This window comes from Bubalus bubalis, chromosome 22, assembly GCF_019923935.1.
Source record: "Bubalus bubalis isolate 160015118507 breed Murrah chromosome 22, NDDB_SH_1, whole genome shotgun sequence".
Lineage (NCBI taxonomy): Eukaryota > Metazoa > Chordata > Mammalia > Artiodactyla > Bovidae > Bubalus > Bubalus bubalis.
Genome location: NC_059178.1, coordinates 15,483,703 through 15,506,856, shown reverse-complemented (window position 1 = coordinate 15,506,856; position 23,154 = coordinate 15,483,703). Strand labels below are relative to the sequence as shown.

Genomic DNA, 23,154 nt, shown 5'->3' with positions numbered 1-23,154 from the left:
CTGTACCTACCAGACTACAAAGATTAAAAGACCAACAATACAATGCGGATAAAGTATAAGGAAAATAACACATTCATACATCATTGGAAATAGAAACTGGTACAAAGCTTTTGAAGCAACTGCCAAACTTCTCTACAAAAGCTGAATATCAAAACATTACATAATCATACTCCCGGACCCAACAAATCCACATCAAGGCATTTACACTTTGTGAATATGCAGTGCGAGTATTCAGAAACATATGCAAAAATGCTCCCAGCAGCAATGGCTGTAAGACATGTTATACATTAAATACTTCTGAATAAATAACAACTGAAAACGTACATCAACAGAACACTGGTTCAGCTGTGGCACATCTACAAGAAGACAGACCTACTATAATCTACAGATGCATAATTTATTTCTAAGAAATACAGTCGAGTCGTCAGTCCAGGTTCGATGCACGATACTGGATGCTTGGGGCTGGTGCACTGGGACGACACAGAGGGATGGTATGGGGAGGGAGGAGGGAGGAGGGTTCAGGATGGGGAACACATGTATACCTGTGGTGGATTCATTTCGTTATTTGGCAAAACTAATACAATATTGTAAAGTTTAAAAATAAAAAAAAAATAAAAAAAAATAATATTAAAAAAATTAAAATGGGGAAAAAAAAAGAAATACAGTTAAGACTGTCATAGCACAGAACTCCAGAAGATGCTTTTCACAGTAGATTCAAGTAGAATAATGCCCTTCTCCTTCCACCAGAAAAGTGGCACAGTGGCTCTGTGGTTAGAAAGGGTTTTTTTTAATAAAGAAAAATAAGAATTTTTTTTAATGAGAAAAAAAGATGACATAATATGCCAGAGAAACAGTTAATTAGTGATAATGACTCTAGCTGAGTAATAACTGTGGCTACAAGGGACTCTTCCTTTCTGTTATGCTTCCATGTCTGAAGTTATCAATTACTAGCATAAATTACTTTTGTAAACTGAAAAACAAAGTGAAGAAACTTTAAGGAATCAAAGACTCAACACTTTGACGGTATTTCATAAAATATTAAACACTTCAATACATCAACATGTAGATGCTTAAAAAGAAGAATGAACAAAAAGAGCTAGTCACAGACGAATATATACACAGTATACCACATATACATTTCAAAAGCAAGTTAAGTGAACATCAGTTTTTCTCACACATATATGGTAAAACAAGCAAGAGGAAACACAAAATCCAGAACAGTGATTTAACTCAAAGAGGAAAAGGCAAGAAGGTTTCAAAGATACTGGCAATGTTCCTTTCCTAAAAAATGGGTAGTGGCTTCACAGGTTTTCATTCATAGATATTCTTTATAACAATGTCTTTAATATATTCTTTTATACAGACTGAATATACACAAATTTTTTTTAATGAGAAAGGACTTCATCATCAAAAGAAAAAAAAAAAAAAAAAAAACAAAAGAAAGAAACAGAAAATAGAGGGAAAAAAAGACAAAAACACCGCTAGTGAAAGCAAAAGCAAATGAGAATAGCTACTTAAGGGAGAAGAGAAATTTTATTAATTTGGTTTCAGATTAGGGGATAATTCATTTGTTACAGTAAAACCTCAGCTATAGAGAAATTCATATAGTATTATTGTATACACTCACTTTCTAGATGCAATAGTCTATCATTTTAAATGTTAATTTTATTTAAATAATTTTAATAGAAATAATACCAAATTGCAAAACTATATAATAATGTATCTTCTTTTGTGCAGACGGTCTTGTTTAGCATCTACAGATGCACCCTGCTGTAACAGTGAATCCCTCACTAAGGGGCTATTGGTTTCAACGTTCCCAAGAGGTTTTGGAACATTTTTTGACTTTTCGGTTGGCTTTTTTTTTCCTATGAGGGCTCTTCCAGTCTTTCCCATGTTGTTAATTAATTCTTGCTCAACAGTGTGTTGATGGCTTAGAAATCATCTAATCAACTATATATTAAATCAAGAATACACAGACTGGCCGAAGGATGCCAAAAATATGTGCTCTGAAATATGGTTCTGGATCTCTTTCAATTCATAAGGCTTTCTACTTCTCATTTCCCAAATATAAGTAGGTTTCTCCATAATAGTGTTCCAAATAAATGGATTTACCCCAAATTTTTATTTTTACAAGTATTTTCAACATTATATAACCAAATCATTAAAACTTAAAAGCAATTCCTGAATGTCACTGCATTGCTTTAGACAGTATGAAACTAGCCTTTTTTAGATCACTGTTTTATCAATCTAAGAATATACATTAAGAAAATAGTTAAAAAAAAAAAATAGTTTTCTTTTCTTTCTTAGGGAAAGCAGGATAAGGAAATGTTTAAGCCTTGTTTTAAAGCAAGAAATCAGTTTATAAAGTTTACAGAAACAATGATAAGCAGGACTCCTGAATAATACATGCATCGACAATTTTTTAGCTCAGGAGCAAAAGATTATAAGTCCCAAGGTTATATGTATTTCTTACATTCTAATGTAAACTATGAGCAAAAAGCTGGTTTTCTTCTTAATCACTGTTCAATATAAAATGCCTCCAGTATTATTAACATCATTAAGTTACATGAGATACAAAAATTTTAGTAAATTTATAAAAAGCCTACTACTTTCCTTTAACCTTACTAAGGTTAATGAAAGAAAAACTTACAAAGAACATGGAAAAGTAACAAAATTCCTATTTCTGTTTCTGAACACAGGGAAAGCATGAAACAGGAAGCACTCCATGAAGCCTCTTCAGAGTTCTCCGCCTGGTGCCCCACTGATGCCAGGGGCAGAGAAGACACCTTGCTGCGTCTTTTCTCCATCTCCAGTCGTCTTCCTTCCAGGCACTCAACCTTCCACTGGAACCAGGACCCCAGATGGCCTCTTCTTCTCAGTCCTGCCTTTAACCATATTTCTGAGGAGTCCCTGGAGGTAAGGTCACCTACACACACTACTAGTCTGAATCCTTCTCCAAACACAAAGAAATAATTTTGCAGTGATTGCTAAGAAACATGTGAATGAACCATGATGCTACATATGTACACTGATACAAATCAAAAACCATGAAAAAAGGAGAAATAAATTATGGAAACATTTTAACCAGATAAACGAACCTGGTTAAAAATGAAAGTAAAACCATAAAAGAAACAGCTAATACATATTTTAAATGTTTGTTCCTGTTATTAATTTGAAAAATGAAAAATCTAAACAAGATACAAACTGGAAGAAAAAATGCAGTGAGAGACAGTCTCTCGTTTTGTGGAATTCAAACTGGCACAGCTGTACTGGAGACTAATCTAACACGATGTTATCAAGAGTCCTGACTCTATGATGCAATAATTCTGCTCACAAGACTGTGTAAAAACAGTAAAACATGAACAAGTATAGAATTCTTATTTCAGAATGAATGTAATGAAGGGATAAAATACATTATTCTACCTGCCTGGTTCAGCTGTGCTAAACAAAACAACGTAAGGAGCCCACCACTATCAGGCCATGTTGACCCCATTAACCTCAAAACTTCCTTCTAGCTCAACCGAGATGTACAAGTATAATCCTATACAAAATGAAAAAAGCATATTAATATATTTAAGAGAGTTTTCAGATGACTTGAAACAAAAAAACGTTTTTCCTAGGCTGGACAGGAAAATCATCTCCCAGCCTAACTATGAAATGTCATTTCCCAAACAATTTATCAACAAATTCAAATACCTCTGTAAATAATTTCATTAGCCAGGAGGAAATTATGCCATTACAGCACAGAAGTCATCAACTGAGGTAAAAATGTGTTGGAGTCACATGTATCAATGTCTAATAATATAAAATTTATTACATTTTCTGAGCAGTCACTGGTTATTAAACAAAAAGCTAAAATATGTGGCAAACTGTCACTTTAGGAAAAATTTAAGTAAAAAAGATTTCTTGCAAAAACAGTTCTAAAAGCTATGCTGAACAGAAACTAAGTCTCTGTAAAAACAGCAAAAATATCAAAAGGCAGAATCACAGGCAATAAATAAGATTTGTGTCTGTTCGTATACACCCTGAAGCAATTTGAGTTCTAAGCTGTAAGAAGGAAGTTTGATCAACGAATTAAGTTTTATGCCAGATTTGTCATGGTTGCCCATATTTCTTTTTACCTGTACATTTAAGCATCTGGCATTTTAATGCCTTGTTGATTTTATAATATTAACAGCAATTCAGTCGAAGCCCTCTTGCTTTATTTACTCTCTTGTCCAGAAGAAACAGATTTCTCTAACACTTACCTAAACTCGTGGGCTTGATGAGAACATCAAGGACATCATAAAAGGGTAAGTTTTTTAACTGCACATCAGGATGGACAGGAGGGATTGGGGGAGATGGCTGCTGCATCTCAAACGCGGGTTTAGTATCTTGAAGCAGCACAGAACCAACAGGAGAGGACGGAGAATGAGGTGTAACTGAAGTGGAAGGCAACGCGTGGATTCCAGCCACAGCCAAGTCAGGTTCTACAGGTGAGGAGCTACCATCCAAACTGAAAACTGGTGATTTGATTGCGGATAAATCAGAAAGGCCTTCGAGAGTCCGTGGGTATCGGCGTCTATACAATTCTCGGATTTTAATCTGAACCGCAGGGCTGCAGCCACTCTTCAATAAATGCAACGCCCTCATCAGGAGGTCATGCTTACGTCCACTTTTATTCCGTCCGGCAAAGCCTAGTAACACTTGTAGTTCAGAAACCCTAAAACTAGAAACCATATTCTAAAAGGAAAGGAAAAAAAAAAAAAAAGAATATAAGCCAACAGTCAGCCTCAAACATATAAAAACCCTATCTAAAATATACTGTAAAATCAGATTTTTCCAACATTCTGTTAATATCAACTGGCATGTGCTAGTAATCAGCATTTTCACATATCACTTACAATTGTTAACTGTTTCTACCACCACCACCCTTCCCCGCAATTACATTCACATTGTGGTTTTAATTATGTTTTGCTGCTCTCAATTTTGGAAATCTATGGTCTGTTGGTTTCTGTTGACCACTTCACTATCTGACTATGAAATCTATAACCAATGAAAATACTCCTTTTCACAGTGTACAATACACAGTGTAATGTTTATTACAGTATTATCACCAATTGAACAAAAAAACTTAAGTTTCTGCAACAATGTACCTCTAAAGTTTCTGATGCTAAGCAGGAAAAATCCACAAAATCAAGACAGAACTATAATCCAAAATCCAATAAATTTTTCACCCCAACTCCAGTATTAAGGGACAACAGGGTTTCCCTGGTGGCTTAGATGGTAAAGCCATCCCTGGGTCGGGAAGATCCCCTGGAGAAGGAAATGACAACCCACTCCAATACTCTTGTCTTGAAAATTCTATGGACGGAGGAGCGTGGGAGGCTACAGTCCATGGTGTCGCAGAGAGTCAGACACGACTGAGCAACTTCACTTAATCACTAAGAAAATTAGGATTTTTTTTAAATACTAAAGATAAAAATCACATCATCTTTATTCAGCAAACTCCTAAAATGACTGAAATTCTCACGTGTAAAACAAGAACTCTATGGTGTAAAATGAAGACTATGTATAGCTGTTCCACATTTCACCTTGTTATTTATTCAACAAACCTAGTAAATTCTTCCTATCATTTACTGCGTCATAAATCCATCTATTTATGTCATTTTCAGATTCTGAACTTAGAGGTAAACCACACTTGGGTCAGTTTCACCTGTACTGACCGTACCGTACAAGCACCATCTGACCAGAAAGAGAAGACCTGAGTTGTCCAAAAGCCCTTTCTGAAACCGACCAGCCCCCCTCCTCGGCACTGCAGGCCCTACAGCTGCCTGGGATGCCTATTCAACCTGGGGAGTATGCAGGGGCCATACTACAGTTGGCAGTGATTCATAATAATTCCTCTGTTTTGCACTTTTAAGTGTCACTGATAGCCCAAGAAAAATTGCTAAAACTCTTCTTGGTATTTAAAACAGTTGTTAGGAATACTTGCCAGTTTTCCAAAATGCAAACAAAGTTAAATATATCAAAGTAATCTGAATGTATATGCTGTATCGTAATTCTACTTCAAATACTCTGTCTCCAAATTTCAGACTGTACAGTCAGAGAATATTACATAGTAACCCCAGCAAACACTTTACACTCTTGATCAGTGCAATTCAATAGAAATAGGAACCACATATATAATTTGAAACTATCTGGTGACCACATTAAAATACGTTTTAAATTTACTTTGATAATATGCTTTATTTAATCCAATACATCAAAAGCATTATTTCAACATGTAAACAGTGGTTGCAATTTAAACATAATTTTTTTTTTAAGTGTCAACAAGATCTTTTTTCATACTAAGTTTTCAATACCAAGTGTGTGTCTCACATTTGAGTGCATCTCAGTTTGGACTAACCCCACTTCAAGGGCTTAGGGAGCCACAGGTGGAGGACTATGGATCTAAATCACACTCCAACAGCAACATATATCACAGGTACCATGATCATTATATTTTAATTTGTTTCACTTCCCCCATGGGTAAAAGGAAGATTTTATTTATCTTACCCTACCCTTGTGCTCTGGCCACCTGATGCAAAGAACCAACTCACTGGAAAAGACCCTAATGCTGGGAAAGATTGAAGGAAGGAGGAGAAGGGGACGACAGAGGATGAGATGGTTGGATGGCATCACCAACGCAATGGACATGAGTTTGAGTAGGCTCCAGGAGTTGGTGATGGACAGCGAAGTCTGGCTGCTGCAGTCCATGGGGTCACAAAGAGCTGGACATGACTGAGTGACTGAACTGAACTGATCCCCTATGCTTAGGACAACAAAGATGGAAAACAAGAGAATCTGGGGCCTATCTCATGGTACACCAGTTAAGAGTCACAGTTTCAGGCATATAAAGACTATGACAGCTTTTCAGGAAATTTCCTCCCAAGCAAGAAATGCAATGCCTCTTGCCCAAAGTCCTTAATCTTAAAAAATGCTTCAAGTGAAATCTGCTTGTACTACAGTAGCACAAATAACATTAAATCTAACAACACTAGTGTTAGGTGAACTAGTTGTTAGGAGAACACTAACAACAAAAACAATGAACAATGACAGTCCTACAAACTTAAGATATCTATGATTCTTTATAAAGAAATCAAACTAACTCAGAATTCATAGCATCTCTCCTTACCCTTATTTTCAGGTAATTCTTCATTTTAAGGAAACTTGTTTTACGGAAATGACAAAATAGACCACAAGGCATTCTAAAGCTTGACTTTCAAAAAAGAATTCCTGGGAGGTCTCATAATACTTATTTTCAATGGGAACTTTATTTGGCAAAGAATGCTAATGTACTTGGTCTAACATCTATTGTAAATACACAAATGAGAAAGAATAAAGAGATAGAATGCAGAATTACAGTATTGTGAAGCAAAACAGAAATCCCCAGGTTTGGAGAGGAGCAAGGAAACAACAACAGGAGACAGGGCAGCCTTTGCCCTGCAAAATGCTGCCAAGATATCGTACTGCAGGCATCTGCTCGAAGACGATGGCTTTGAGAGTCCACAGTGTCCTGTGGAAAACTTCACACCAGCAATCAGTAGCTGAAGGTCCCAGCATCACAACTCAGGACACTGGCAGTCACACCATCTTTCTGGTAATTCCTAGTTTAAAACAACAACAAAACTCTCCCTTTATTTAGCATTTACTATTAAGGTATCCCCTAAGAAGCTTAATCAGTCAACTCCAATGAACATGTGTTTCTTGGCAAACACTGCTGGATCCCGCTTCTTCTTCAAGTTATGCCTTTTTAAAAAAATGTCTGTCTTCAACCAATTTCAGCAGTCACCAGGTAAGGTGAGCCTGCTATGAATACTACCAAAAATGGGTTTCAGCTACTGTTTTCCACCAACCTCTGATGTCAGTGTTTTTAATAATACTCCTTTTTCAAGTGGATTTTATCCAGTCCGTCCTGCCTGCTTCCAAGTCTGCCCTCTAATACTTCAGTTACAACTGCTGTGTGTGCTACAGAGAAATTTCTCAATCAATGTTTGTGGACTGACTTTAAGAAAATTCATGAACTATGCCGGCATGACTCATTTTTAAAAAAGATAATCTGATTGCTAAGGAAGAGCTAATTTGATTCAATAAAGCTAATCTAGGTTAACTGACATTCAATTAAGGCTACAAATGTAAAACAAGCTTTTTCATTGTCAAAATTATTAAAAAAATTTTAAAGCTGGAACTTTATACAACTGAAACATTACATATAGGACTGAAGGCAAATTGACGGTGCTATGTGAGCCCAAAAAAAGCACAGAATCTGGCGAAGCTCTAGTGGGTTAGATGTCACGGTAAAGAGCAATACAGCTCTGTAGATCCTCCACCTGCTGTGACATATACTACAGGGAAAGGAGAAGAGCTGCTGAGGCAAACTGACGAATCACATTATTAGTATCGCCTTTCCCAGCTACAGTATTAAAACAATCTACACCTGCATTTATAAGCAGGGATGCATTAAAAAAATCAGATACATCATCAATCCATCAAAGGCAGGATTAAGCTGATGCCTTAAGAAAAACTACAACAGCAAATTAGAAAGATAAGATGCAATTCCAGAATCATAGGAGGCCTCAGTTCCTGGGCCTTACTCCTGTGAGATCACGTAATCCCTATGATTAAATCCCATTTTACTTGAGATATGTGATGTGGATCTCTTCTTTACAACACAGTGATCTCCTAAACACCTTCTTTTTGTACAAGGTTTAAAATAAGTCAGTTCAAGAAGCAAAAAAAGTCAACAACAAACACACCCTAGAAAAGAGTGACAAATTAAAAGATACAAGAAAACATGACTTAGAAAGCAAAATGCAAAAAGTCTATATATTCAGTCTGGAAAAAGGGGGAAGAAAACAAATACAGTCCTAAGAATGAGAAGAGAAATATAAAGACTACAAATACTAAGCAAATTTCTTTAAGAGAACAGCACATGCTGTTATAGTCTAACTTAAAGACAAAGTTATTTTCTAGAAAAATGTTACTCAATCTGATTCAAGGAGTATTATCTTTGTCCTGTTCTACTTCCAAAATTATCTGCCCAGAAAAGATAGCTTAGTAAATAAATTCCTCTGCCTCTTCAGGGGAAAAATGGAATTTTCTTCCTTGAACTATTCAAGAGCTTAAGAGTCAGAAAATCAAATACACGCTAGAAAACAAACATGGAAAAAATTACTGAACACAAAACACAAACTTTTAAAATATTACTGTATTTCAAACTTCAGCAGGTGAGTCCACGCATCCAACCAAAATTTCAGAGAAAAGCTGATGAAACAGGGACCCAGGATACCACCCATTCTGTCATCTCCGAAGACAGATAAGGCATCTTCTGGTAACACAGTAATGTTTCCTGTGAGCACAGACACAAAAGCCTCAAAGTACCCAAATATAATTTAATCTAGGAAAAATGGTTTAAGATAAATTCAATAAATTACTTGGTTAGAATGATTTCACATACTGAAATATTTACAGATAAAACTTCTATAAAGTACACGGAATTTCTGTTAAAATCATTTGGGGAGAGTAGACGAGGACATACACGATTGCTTTTGGCAGGAAAGCTGTGACAAACCTAGACAGTGTGCTGAAAAAGAGACATCACACTGCCTAGAGTTAAGGCTCTGGTCCTCCCAGGGCTCAAATACAGGGTGAGAGCTGGGCCGTAAAGAAGGCAGAGTGCCAAAGAGCTGATGTCTTCGAACTGTGTTGCTGGAGAAGACACCTGAGAGTCCCTTGGACAGCAAAGACATCAAACCAGTTCATCTTAAAGAAAATCGACCCTGAATATTCATTGGAGGGACTGATGCTGAAGCTCCAGTATTCTGGTCACCTGACATGAACAGCCAACTCACTGGAAAAGTCTCTGATGCTGGGAAAGACTGAGGACAGGAGGAGAAGAGGGCGTCAGAGAATCCGATAGCTGGGTGATATCACCGATGCAATGGACGCGAACTTGGGCAAACTCTGGGAGATAATGAGGGACAGGGAGGCCTGGCATACTGCAGTCCACAAGGTCACAAACAGACACAACTGGGCAACATGAAAAAAGACCCGAGTTGATAATTGCAAGGTATGGATACACAGAGAATTCTCTACTTTTGTCACCTAGAAAGTTTCCGTAATAAAAAGTTTGCTTGACAAGGGCAAACTGGTTGTGGGGTATATGGCACTATTCAAGTTTTCTATTAATCTGAAAGTATTCTATATTCAATTAGACAAAAAAAAAAAAAAAAAAGTCATTTGTTTGGATCTAGGATAAAGAGATTGTGATCTAAATACCATTTCCCACCAAAAAAAAAAAAAAGCTCAGGCTCCTTGAGGAAATGTCTAACTGCAAGTCTGAAAATGCACACAAGACATGCCTAGAACATCCTATGCAGAAAACAAATTATCAAAGACTACTGAAATCTTGTCAGAAGGACACAGAAAACAACTCAGCAGCCCAGGACAAGCTGATGTGAGCAGCAAAAAGTCTAACACTGCATCAGATTCAAACATCAAGTATATGAAAAATCATTTGTACATAATGATACTTTAAAAAACTCACTGATCTCCTTTAGAAAACACTGGGAAACCAACTCATTAGTATTCTGAAAGTGGATAAGGTAAGAAGAAAAACAATACAAAAAGATTTACTGGCTCAAAAAAATGCATGTGATTAGCTAGATAAATGCTATCCCAGTTCAGTTCAGTTCAGTCGCTCAGTCATGTCTGACTCTTTGAGACCCCATGAATCGCAGCACGCCAGGCCTCCCTGTCCATCACAAACTCCCAGAGTTCACTGAGACTCACATCCATCGAGTCAGTGATGCCATCCAGCCATCTCATCCTCTGTCGTCCCCTTCTCCTCCTGCCCCCAATCCCTCCCAGCATCAGAGTCTTTTCCAATGAGTCAACTCTTCCCATGAGGTGGCCAAAGTACTGGAGTTTCAGCTTCAGCATCATTCCTTCCAAAGAAATCCCAGGGCTGATCTCCTTCACAATGGACTAGTTGGATCTCCTTGCAGTCCAAGGGACTCTCAAGAGTCTTCTCCAACACCACAGTTCAAAAGCATCAATTCTTCGGCGCTCAGCCTTCTTCACAGTCCAACTCTCACACCCATACATGACCACAGGAAAAACCACAGCCTTGACTAGACGGACCTTTGTTGGCAAAGTAATGTCTCTGCTTTTGAATATGCTATCTAGGTTGGTCTTAACTTTCCTTCCAAGGAGTAAGCATCTTTTAATTTCATGGCTGCAGTCACCATCTACAGTGATTTCGGAGCCCAAAAAAATAAAGTCTGACACTGCTTCCACTGTTTCCCCATCTATTTCCCATGAAGTGATGGGACCGGATGCCATGATCTTCGTTTTCTGAATGTTGAGCTTTAAGCCACCTTTTTCACTCTCCACTTTCACTTCCATCAAGAGGCTTTTGAGTTCCTCTTCACTTTCTGCCATAAGGGTGGTGTCATCTGCATATCTGAGGTTATTGATATTTCTGCCGGCAATCTTGATTCCAGCTTGTGTTTCTTCCAGTCCAGCGTTTCTCATGATGTACTCTGCATAGAAGTTAAATAAGCAGGGTGACAATATACAGCCTTGATGTACTCCTTTTCCTATTTGGAACCAGTCTGTTGTTCCATGTCCAGTTCTAACTGTTGCTTTCTGACCTGCATACAGATTTCTGAAGAGGCAGGTCAGGTGTTCTGGTATTCCCATCTCTTTCAGAATTTTCCACAGTTTATTAAGATCCACACAGTCAAAGGCGTTGGCATAGTCAATAAAGCAGATATAGATGTTTTTCTGGAACCTCTTGGTTTTTCCATGATCCAGCAGATGTTGGCAATTTGATCTCTGGTTGATACAAAAGTAAATTGGTTTGGACTATGAATTTCAAATCATTATAACTAGGCTCAAACACATCTTTATTAATCAAAATAGGAATTGTTACAATCAACACATTTTGCCTACAAGAAATGTCTGTTTATTCTCCTAGCAAAAAAACCCTGCTTCAGAATTGGACGCTCTCTTGGAAGCCATGTTCTGCCTCCTGCTGGTTGTGCAAACATTTTGCCTGCAAAAAGTGGTCGAGATGCTTGAAGACGTGATAGTCGATCGGAGAGGGCAGGTGAATACGGTGAATGAGGCAAAACTTGGTCCCCAGTTCATTCAAGTTCTGAAATGTTGGTTGTGCACTGCCATGGGGAAGAATGGGCCCAATCTCTTGACCAACGCCGGCTGCAGGAGCTGCAGTTTTCGGCACATTTCAACAATTCGCTGAGCACACTTCTCAGATGTAATGGTTTCACTGGGATTCAGAAAGCTCTAGAGGATCAGACTGGCAGCAGACCACCAGACAGTGACCAGGACCTTTTTTTGGTACAAGTTTGGCTTCAGGAAATGCTTTGGAGCTTCTTCTTGGTCCAACCACTGAGCTGGACATCACCAGTTGTTGTACAAAATCCACTTTCCATTGCACGTCACAGTCCAATCGAGAAATGGTTCGTTGTTGTTGAGTAGGATAAGAGAAGATGACGCTTCAAGATGATGACTTTTTCTGATTTGTGGTCAGCCCACAAAGCGCCCACTTAATGAGTTTTTTCACCTTTCCAGCTTGCTTCAAGTGCTGAACAACCAGAGAATGGTCGATGCTGAGTTCTTCGGCAACTTCCTGCGTAGCTGTTAAGAGGATCAGCTTTGAGGACTGCTCTCAGTTGGTCACTGTCAACTTCTAATGGCCAGCCACTGCCCTCCTCAACTTCAAGGCTCTCGTTTCCTTTGCGAAACTTGCGGAATCATCACTGCATCATATGTTCGCTAGCAGTTCCTGGGTCAAATGCACTGCTGATGCTGTGAGTTGTCTCCGCTGCTTACAACCCACCCTTATGGCAGAAAGCAAAGAGAAACTAAAGAGCCTCTTGATGAAGGTTAAAGAGGAGACTGAAAAAGCTGGCTTAAGACTCAACATTCAAAACACTAAGATCATGGCATCCACTCCCATCAATCACTTCATGGCAAATAGATGGGAAACAATAGAAACAGTGACAAACTTTATTTTCCTGAACTCCAAAGTCACTATGGACGGTGAGTGCAGCCACAAAATTAAAAGCAGCATACTCCTTGGAAGAAAAGCTATGACAAACGTAGACAGCATATTAAAAACAGATACATCATTTTCATGCATTGGAGAAGGAAATGGCAACCCACTCCAGTGTTCCTGCCTGGAGAATCCCAGGGATGGGGGAGCCTGGTGAGCTGCCGTGTGTGGGGTCGCACAGAGTCGGACACAACTGAAGTGACTTAGCAGCAGCAGCAACACGTTGAACAGAAAGTAAAAGCCCACCATGGCTGAACCAGAGTAATCTAAAGGAATGCGTATTATGAAAGCAGAATAAGCAAAGAAACTGACAAACCCGGGGAGGGAGGGAAGTAACCTAAACAAACATTTACTGGATAAAATTATACTATGAAATATGTGAGGCTAAGAAAAGACAAAAGTGCTGGGCAAGATGGCATGCCTGAAAGTTGGTAGAGGTGGTAAGCAGTTTAAAACATTCTACAGCAAAGGAAGAAAAATACAGTAATTTTAGATTTATATATAAAGTTTCAAGAGAAAACTCCAAGAGTTTGTGAGAAAGCAAAAAAAAATATGTATTTCACAACTAGTAAAATGGAGAAACATGAAAAAGAGAAAAAAAAGACAGCAAGGAAACAGATGAGGAAACAAAACGCAGAAAAAGAAAGGTGCTCAAACTGAAGGTGTAGAAATAAATACAAATATATCAATAATCCCAACAAATGAAAATGAAATACTTCCCAATTAAAATAGCCATTAAGGGATATCACTACAGAAATCACAGCATCAAAAATATGGGAATACTAAGAACAACTCTACACACATGAATTTGTCAACTGAGTTGAAATGGATCAATTCCTTGAAAAATACAAACTACCAAAATTCACCCAATATGAAATAGATAATTTGACTACTCCATCTAATTAGGAAATTTAGCTCTTAATTTAAAAAAAAAATTAGAAAAAAAATTACCACACCCAGATCATTTTACCAGAGAATTCTACTCAACATTTTAATAAGAATCAGTACCAATTCTACATAATTTCTTCTGGAAAACAATATCAGAGATTCCCAAATTTATTTTATGAAGCTAATAATAGACTGAAGCTAATAATAGACTGATACCAAAACCAAACAAAATCAATACAAAAAATGAAAATAAAACCAACATCCTTCACAACTGTAGATGCTAAAATCTTCAAGTATTAGCAAACAGATTTCAGCAATATATAAAAAGAATACTAAGACCAAGTAAAGTGTTTATTCCAGGAATAAACAGTCAGCTCAATGTCTGAAATCACAGAAGTACACCATACTAACAGCTTAAGTAAAATCACATGATTATACATATATGTGTGTGTGTGTATCAATGAAGAAAAAAGCATGTGACAAATTCAACAACCACTCATGATAAAAACTCTCAGAAAAGAATACAGGAGAACCACCACACCTTGACAAAAAGCACCTACAAAAAAAACTATAGCTCATGGTGGAAAAAAATGAATGCTTCTCCCTAAGACTGGGAATGAGGCAAGGATGTGCTGGAAGTTCTAGCTAGTGGAATGAGACCAACAAAAGAAAAGACACAGCGATTCAAAGAAAAAAATAAAACTGCCTGTACTGGCAGATCCCAAGGAGTATGCAAAACAATTACTAGAATTAATAACTGGGGATTTCTCTCGTGGTTCCAGTGGTTAAGAATGCCCATCAGCAGATGAATGGATAAGAAAGCTGTGGTACATATACACTATGGAGTATTACTCAGCCATTAAAAAGAATTCATTTGAATCAGTTCTAATGAGATGGATGAAACTGGAGCCTATTATACAGAGTGAAGTAAACTAGAAAGAAAAACACCAATACAGTATACTAACACATATATATGGAATTTAGAAAGATGGTAACAATAACCCTGTATACGAGACAGCAAAAGAGACACTGATGTATAGAACAGTCTTATGGACTCTGTGGGAGAGAGAGAGGGTGGGAAGATTTGGGAGGATGGCATTGAAACATGTATACTATCATGTATGAAACGAGTCGCCAGTCCAGGTTTGATGCACGATACTGGATGCTTGGGGCTGGTGCACTAGGACAACCCAGAGGGATGGTATGGGGAGGGAGGAGGGAGGAGGGTTCAGGATGGGGAACACATGTATACCTGTGGCAGATTCATTTCGATATTTGGCAAAACCAATACAATATTGTAAAGTTTAAAAAAAAAAAAGAATCCACCCTACAATGCAGGGGACACGAGTTCGATACCTGGTCAGGGAACTAAGATCCCACATGACATGGAGCAACCAAGCCCACATGTTACAGCTGCTGAGCCCACATGTGCTACAACTAGAGAGCCTGTGCACCACTGCGAAAGATCCCCACCACTGCTAAGACTTGATGCAGCCGAACAAATAAAAAAAGTTTTAACTGTTAAAAGAGAGAGAGAATTAATAATTGAGTCCAGCAAGGTCACAGAATACAAAAGCCAACACACAAATACAATCACACCTCTATATACTAACAAAGAACATGTGGAAACAAGTAAAACACACAATACTATTTATAATCACTCCAAAGAAAATGAAAATATGTATAGTCAAAAATATAACAAAACACATACAGGTCTTGTATGTTGTAAACTACAAAACACTAATCAAAGAAGTCTGCTGCTAAGTTGCTTCAGTCGTGTCCGACTCTGTGAGACCCCACAGACGGCAGCCCCCTAGGCTCCGCTGTCCCTGGGATTCTCCAGGCAAGAACACTGGAGTGGGTTGCCATTTCCTTGTCCAATGTGTGAGAGAGAAAAGTGAAAGTGAAGTTGCTCAGTCGTGTCCGACTCTTAGCGACCCCATGGACTGCAGCCTACCAGGCTCCGTCCATGGGATTTTCCAGGCGAGAGTACTGGAGTGGGGTGCCATTGCCTTCTCCGGAAAGAAGTCTAAAAAGTGCTAAATAAATGGATTCCTTGTGCACTGGAACAAGGAACAAAACAACAAAATCGATTTTCCCTATGTCAAGTCACAGATTTAAGACAATTCCTACCCGAGTCTCACCAAAGCGTTTTATAGATACACAAGAGGTTATTCTAAAATTTGTATGGAAAGGCAAAGGAACTAGAGATTAAGGGGATGGAAAGGAAATAGGTGTGGCTATAAAAACAGTAATATGAGGGATGCTTGTGGTGATGGAAACGGTCTGTACCTTGTGTCAATGTCAATGCCTGCCTGTGCTTTTGTACTACAGTTTAGCAAGGCATTATCAACGGGGTACCTGGATAAAGAGGACACAGATGTCTCTGTTACCTCTGTGTTCCTTCTGACAATTGTCAACGAATTAACAATTATCTTAATAAAAAATTTAAAGTACAAAGACCAACATTATTACAGCAGATTAATTTTTTAATTCAATACCATGACATTCATAAGAGATAAAACTAAAATAAAAGTACACAAAAATGTAGGGGGAGGGGAAATTTTAAAAATCAGGCAGGATCAGCTGGCCTAAAAATAAACAAATAAATAAATAATAGGTATGTTAATATCAAACAACAGTATGTAACTGAAAAAGCATTATTAGATATAAAGAGGAACTACAGAGAGTAAAAGTTTCAACAGCAATATGATAAATTCAAATTTTCATGTACTAATAACAATTTTAAAATGTCTTTTAAAAAGCTGATATAAACTACAAAAAAAATTGAAAAAATAATTCTAGCAGAAGAATAACATCTACTCTTAAAAAACAAAGATATAAGATTCTAACAATAGAATTAACAAGTCTAATACTAGACACATATAAAATTTTTCACCAACAACTAGAAAATACACTCTTTTCAAATACAAAAAAACTCTCCAAATACAAAAAGTCTCAACAGATTTCCAAGGACTGTATCCACATAGATCACACTGCCTAGCCACAACACAAATCAATAACCAAATTAACTAAAAGAATGCCAGCATGTTTAGAAATATAACTTTTAAAATATTTTTATTTATTTATTTGCACCAAGTCTTAGCTGCAGGACATGGGATCTTTACTTGGGGCATGCAGGATCTAGTTACCCGACCAGGGAGAGACCCAAGGCCCTCTGCATTGGGAGCTTGGAGTCTTAGCCACAGGACCACCAGGGAAGTCCTCCGGAAATAAAACTTTTAAAGAACTCATAAATTAAGAATTCATCCCTTGTGTGATTCAGGGAAAGCAAATACATAGCTATTCATGATCTTAAATGTCTATTAAAATGCTGAAAATTAATAAGCAAGTCATCCAACTTAAGAAATTAGAAAAATAGAAATAAACCCAAAGGAAGTATAAAGAAAAGAAACAGAAATAACAGAAATTAAGTAGGGAAAGGATATGTTACAGAGCATATAAAAGACAGAAATTTGATTATTTGAAAAGGTTTTTTTGAAAAAAATTGGCATTTTTAGCTTTTAAAACTAAGCAAGAAAAAGGCAGCACTAAAAAAAAGATTAAAAGGACATTAACTACAAAATAAGAAACTAACAATTTATTGCCATAAACTCAAGAATGTGGATGAAATGGACAACTTTCTATTAAAGTATAACCTACCAAAATCAGTTTGAAAATTGAAAATATGAGCAATCCTGTAACCAAAGCAATTGAGTCAGTGATTAAGATGTGTCCCAATTCTACAAGGAAGTTCTACCAAACACTCAAGAAACAAATCTTTCTAATCTCACATAAACTCCTCCAAAAGAAAAAGGAAAAGTATATATAGTTTCTTAATTATAAAGAAATATTACTCATTATTAAAGCCAAAATCGTACATTAACTATATTCAAACTGAGTCCAATAATGGAAAAAAGGGACAAACCAGGGTTGACTTAATATTCGAAACACAAATTTGGTTTAAATATTAGAAAACAAATCAGTGTATTTCATCACGTTAATAGGTTAACAGAAGAAAAACATAAGACCCTTTCAAAAGAGGCAGAAAAAGTTTTTGATAAAATTCAACATCCATTCATTTTTCTTTTCAATTAGCAAACTAGCAATAGGAAGGAACATCCTTAACCTGAAAAGATTATCTACAATAAACCTACAGCAAGCATCATACTTAACTGTGAAACTCTGAAAGCATTCCCTTTAAAATCAGGAACAAGATCAGGATGCCCCCATCACCGCTTCTATTCAACATTGTACTGGAGATCCTAGCCAGCACATTAAGACAAGAAAAAGAAGAAAAAAAAAAGCATAAGAATTGGAAAGGAGGAAACAAAGAGGTCATTATTCACAGATCTGTCTACGCAGAAAATCCAAAAGAATTCTATATACAATTTATCACAATTAGAACAATACCAAGTCCGTTATACAAAGTCAAATTGTACTTCTTTACACCAGCAAGGTAGAAAATATAATCTTTAAAGATACCGTTACTGATTTGACACAAAAATAAGGTACCTAGAAATAAATCTAACAAAATACTTGCAATCGTTTTTTGAAACTATTAGAAGAAAATTATTAAAACTTTATTGAATTAGATTGTAAAAGACCTAAGTGAATGAATATTGCCATGTTCATGCTTAAGAAACAATAACAAAATGTCAGTTCCCTTCAAATTGGTTTACAAATTCAATGCATTTCCCATCAAAACCCCAACAGCTGTGCAGGTATCTACAGAACTTTAAAAACTGATCCTAAAATTATATGGAGGAGCAAACCACCAAGAAGTTTCTTGAGGAGCTACAAGGCAGAAGGACTTGGCCTACTTCTGTGTCCCTCAATGACTAACTAGATGGTTTCACACCAACTCTGAAAACTTTAAAACTGAACATAATTTAAGAAAAAATAAATTGTTGGAAGGCAAGAAGCACAACAAAGGCAGTAAGAACCTGGAAGGCCAAGATTGTGGAAAGAAGGGAAGCCTAGAATATGGAATCTAATATTTGATGCCTCTTTTCCCCTGGAGATACCTGCCAAAGGAAAGGGGGCAATGGAGAAGTTAAGAAATCACACAGAACTTTGAATATACTTATAGGGCTGGGAAAACTGAGAAGATATTTGCAAAATACAACATACAAGCCCTGGTATCTGGGATACGTTAATAAACTCCTACAAATCAGTATGAAAAAGACAGATAGCCCAATACAAAAATGGAAAAAGACTTAGCAAGCCACCTCACAAAAGACCAGTAAGTGTATTAAAAAGGGCTTAACATCGTTAATCATTATGGAATTCAAATGAAAACCACTGAACATCCACCAAAATGTCTAAAATTCAAAGGATGGATGAGAAAGGACAAGAAGCAACCGGAACTCTATTACTTTGCTAGCAGAAGGAAATTAACAAAAAACTACAACTGCATACAACAATACAGAGGAATCTCGCAAACAAAACAGAAGAAAAAATGAGGCACAAAAAATATACACTACACTATACAGGTCCATTTAAATAAGATTCAAAAAACAAGCAAAACTAGTGTAAGATGTTCAAGTCTGGCCAGGAGGTATCTTCTGAGGAAGAGGAGGTTAGTCACTGGGAAACGACTCACGGGAATGGACGCCAGTCATGTTCTATTTCTTGCTGTGCTCTGCTTACTTACATATGCCCTATAGCAGAAGTCTGTTTTTATGGGAGCTGTTAAAAAGTTACAGTAATTAAAACTATGTGATGGTGCTGTCAGACTAAGAAACTAGTCTAGAAAGTATAGATAGATTCAATCGTGGAACTACTACAAATCAGGAGGAAATTTTTTTAAAAAACTGAGCCATAAAAGGGAACGAATTTGAGTCAGCTGAACTGATGTGGATGAACCTTGAGCCTATTATACAGAATGAAGAAAGTCAGAAGGAGAAAAACAAATACTGTGTATCAATGCATATATACAGGACCTAGAAAAAACAGTACTGATAAACCTATTTGCAGGGCAGAAACAGAGACACAGACGTATAGAACAGACTTGTGGACACAGTCTGGAAAGGAGAGGGTGTGATGAACTGAGAGCGTTGAAAAATACACGTTACCGATGTAGACAACGGACCTGTGGACACAGCAGAGGAAGGAGAGGGCGGGACAGACTGAGAAAGCGGCGCTGAAGCATATACACTGCCATGTGTAAAACACATAACTTGTAGGAAGTTGCTTAAAACAAGGAACTCAATCCTGTGTCTGTGACAACTTAGAGGGGTGGGATGGGGGAGAGGGAGGGAGGCTGAAGAGGGAGGAATCTATGTGTACCCAGAGCCGATTCATATCGCTGTACAGCAGAAACTAACACAACACTGTAAAGCAACTATACCCCAATAAAAATATATATATTAAAAAAACCTAGTACAAACATGGGCAAAAGACATGAATAGAATCTCAGATGAGGGAAGAACATGTTAATCAGCACAGTAAGAGATGCTCAAACTCATTAGCAAAAATCAAAAAATTGAAAACTAAAAGGTGATATTTTATACTCCCCAGCAAAAACTTCTGAAGTTTGATAAAAGTGCTAAGTAATGAAAACCTCTACATTACTGGAGGAAGTAAATACTGATACAATCCTCTTTAGAAAATAACCTAGTATTATCCAGTATTGTTGAAGATGCAAGTATCTTTAATTCCCAGCAATGCAATGCTACTCCTAGAATTTCTACAGTAAAACATATAGTATTAAATATTCACATTAAATGAGATCGACAAAGATTACAAATAGCATCGTATCAATGCAAGTTAACTTTGTTCACAAAGTAAGTTACTTGTGTGTGTGTGTGTGCACGCACACATTTTCAGAGCTTTTTGGATTTCAGACATATAGAAGAGAGATTTAGGCGCCTGCTATAGGAGGGGGAAAAAGGAAATTTTTCCAACAAGAAACAATAAACTAGTATTTACATTTACACAATGGAAACTCAAAAACAATGATAAACCAAAACATCCCAAATACATACAGCATTATTCAATTTGTATTAAATTTTAAAACACACAAATTATAAAAAATATGCATATATAAAATTTGTGATTTATATATATATAATTTTATATCTATATAATGTGGATGTAATCAGAGAAGGGCACCCTGCTGATCTAATGAACTATTTCTTAACTAGGATGGTGTGCACATGAATGTTTATTTACCTATACCTTACCTGGTATAAGACCTTCCCTGGTTGCTCAGACAGTAAAGCGTCTGCCTGCAATGCGGGAGACCTAGGTTCGATCCCTGGGTTGGGAAGATCCCCCGGAGAAGGAAATGGCAACCTACTCCAGTACTCTTGCCTGGTAAATCCCATGGACAGAGGAGCCTGGCTGGCTACAGTCCATGGGGTCGCAAAGTGTCAGACACGACTGAGCGACTTCATTCATTCATTCATTCATTCCCTGGTATAAACAATCTTTTGAATCTATTAAATAATTTAAATATTTAAGTTTATTAATTAGCATGATACACACCAATACATACATCACTGATGAAAGTGAAGTCACTCAGTCCTGTCTGACTCTTTGTGGCCCCATGGACTACAGCTTACCAGGCTCCTCCATCCATGGGATTTTCCAGGCAGGAGTACTGGAGTGGGTTGCAATTTCCTTCTCTAGAAGGTCTTCCCAACCCAGGGACTGAACCTGGGTCTCCCACATTGTAGGCAGATGCTTTACCATCTGAGCCACCAGGGAATATTCCCCATTATCAATTCAGAAAACAATCAAGAGGACTTTTTTAAAGGAATTAGAATCCTAAGAGAGTTCAAGATATTTTTCCCCCATAAATCAAGGACAGATTGCTATTTTAAAAAATAAAGAGGGAGCAGAAAGAAAAATAGGATAAAGCTCTTCTAAATCAAAAATATAATCACTAAAATAAATTTTATGGACAAGTTCTAAGACAAGTCAAGGAAATCTTCCAGAATGTAAACAAATAAAATGTCAACTTAGGAAATCTAGCATTTACCTGTCAAGAGTCTCAGAGAAAAGAGGAAAGAAATTATCAAAAAAACAAAAAATAATTCCCCAGACCTGAAAAGCCTTACCACTGAAAAGGTTCCACCAGAAGGAATGAAAAAGGCCCACAACTAAACACAGTTCACAAGCCAAAGATAAGGAGATAACCATAAAGACTGTAAACAAGGCTTCCACAAAAGGATAACCATCAGATTTGCAACAGATCTCATCAGCAATACTGGGTGTTTTAAATTCCAAAAGCAAAGCTTTCAAAGATCAGAAGGAAAAACTGTATTACCAACTTAACAATTCTGTATCTAAATTTTCCACTAGGAACGAAAGCAAGTCATTTTTTAAATGTTCAAAAAAATCAGAAAGTTTATCACCTGCATATCGTTTCTAAAACAACTACTTGGGTCGGGGACAGGGATTGGGATACTGGGCTCAGCAGCATATACAGCATGGACAAACAGTCAGCACAGGAACTATGTTCAACATCCTCTGACAAACCCGAATGGAAAAGAACATGAAAATATAAACAGGTGACCGAGTCACTTGCTGTAGAGCAGAAGCTAACACATTACAAACCAACTATACTTCAACAAAATTTAAAAAATAAAACAACTATTCAAGATTATATTCCAGTAAAATAAAAAAGGAGTTTAAAAAAGAGAAAGACATGAGATGCAAACAACAAACCAAACCCAGGAGTGCAATGTAATCTCAGGATAACAGATGCAGAAAGCAAGATCTAGATCTAGAAAGCAGCTCTAGAAAGCAAACTGCCCAAATTATAAAAGGCTGAGAGCTCCAGAAAACCCATCTTCAAGAAAAGTTGAATGGTTACAGGATGAAAACAGGTTGCAATATTAAAGTTTTAACAGTGATTTCCAGGAGCGATCCACAATCAAGCCAGGTGTTGTAATATTACTAATTTAAGGAGCCCAGGTTTAACAACACAGAAGCTCCACACTACTCGGTTCTACAATAACTACTTACTTATATCTGCACACAAATCACAAGGCTGGTTATTAGTATTCAATTTGTAGAATCTTTCTGTAGAAGCACAGAGAAGTTTAGAAAAGTTATAAGCCATAATATAAAAGTTACAAATCTTGACAACGTAATAGAAAATGAAGGCTAGAATGGGAAAGAAGGGTAGCTGTTGTACAGTCACACAGTCATGC

The 23,154-nt window shown here is 37.1% G+C and overlaps 1 protein-coding gene across 9 annotated transcripts in view; it reads right to left on the bottom strand.

The window, feature by feature from the left end:
* Positions 1–23,154, bottom strand: part of PIAS2 (protein inhibitor of activated STAT 2) — a 105,663-nt gene that overhangs the window by 68,649 nt on the left and 13,860 nt on the right. For 8 of the 9 annotated variants that reach the window (XM_006075274.4, XM_006075268.4, XM_006075269.4 and 5 more), the window contains exon 2: positions 4,248–4,722. In XM_006075274.4, the coding sequence (XP_006075336.3) occupies positions 4,248–4,722 (475 nt within the window). Of the gene's footprint in view, positions 1–4,247; positions 4,723–18,166; positions 18,256–23,154 lie in introns of all 9 variants that reach the window. The other variant, XM_006075270.4, reaches the window with a different exon arrangement.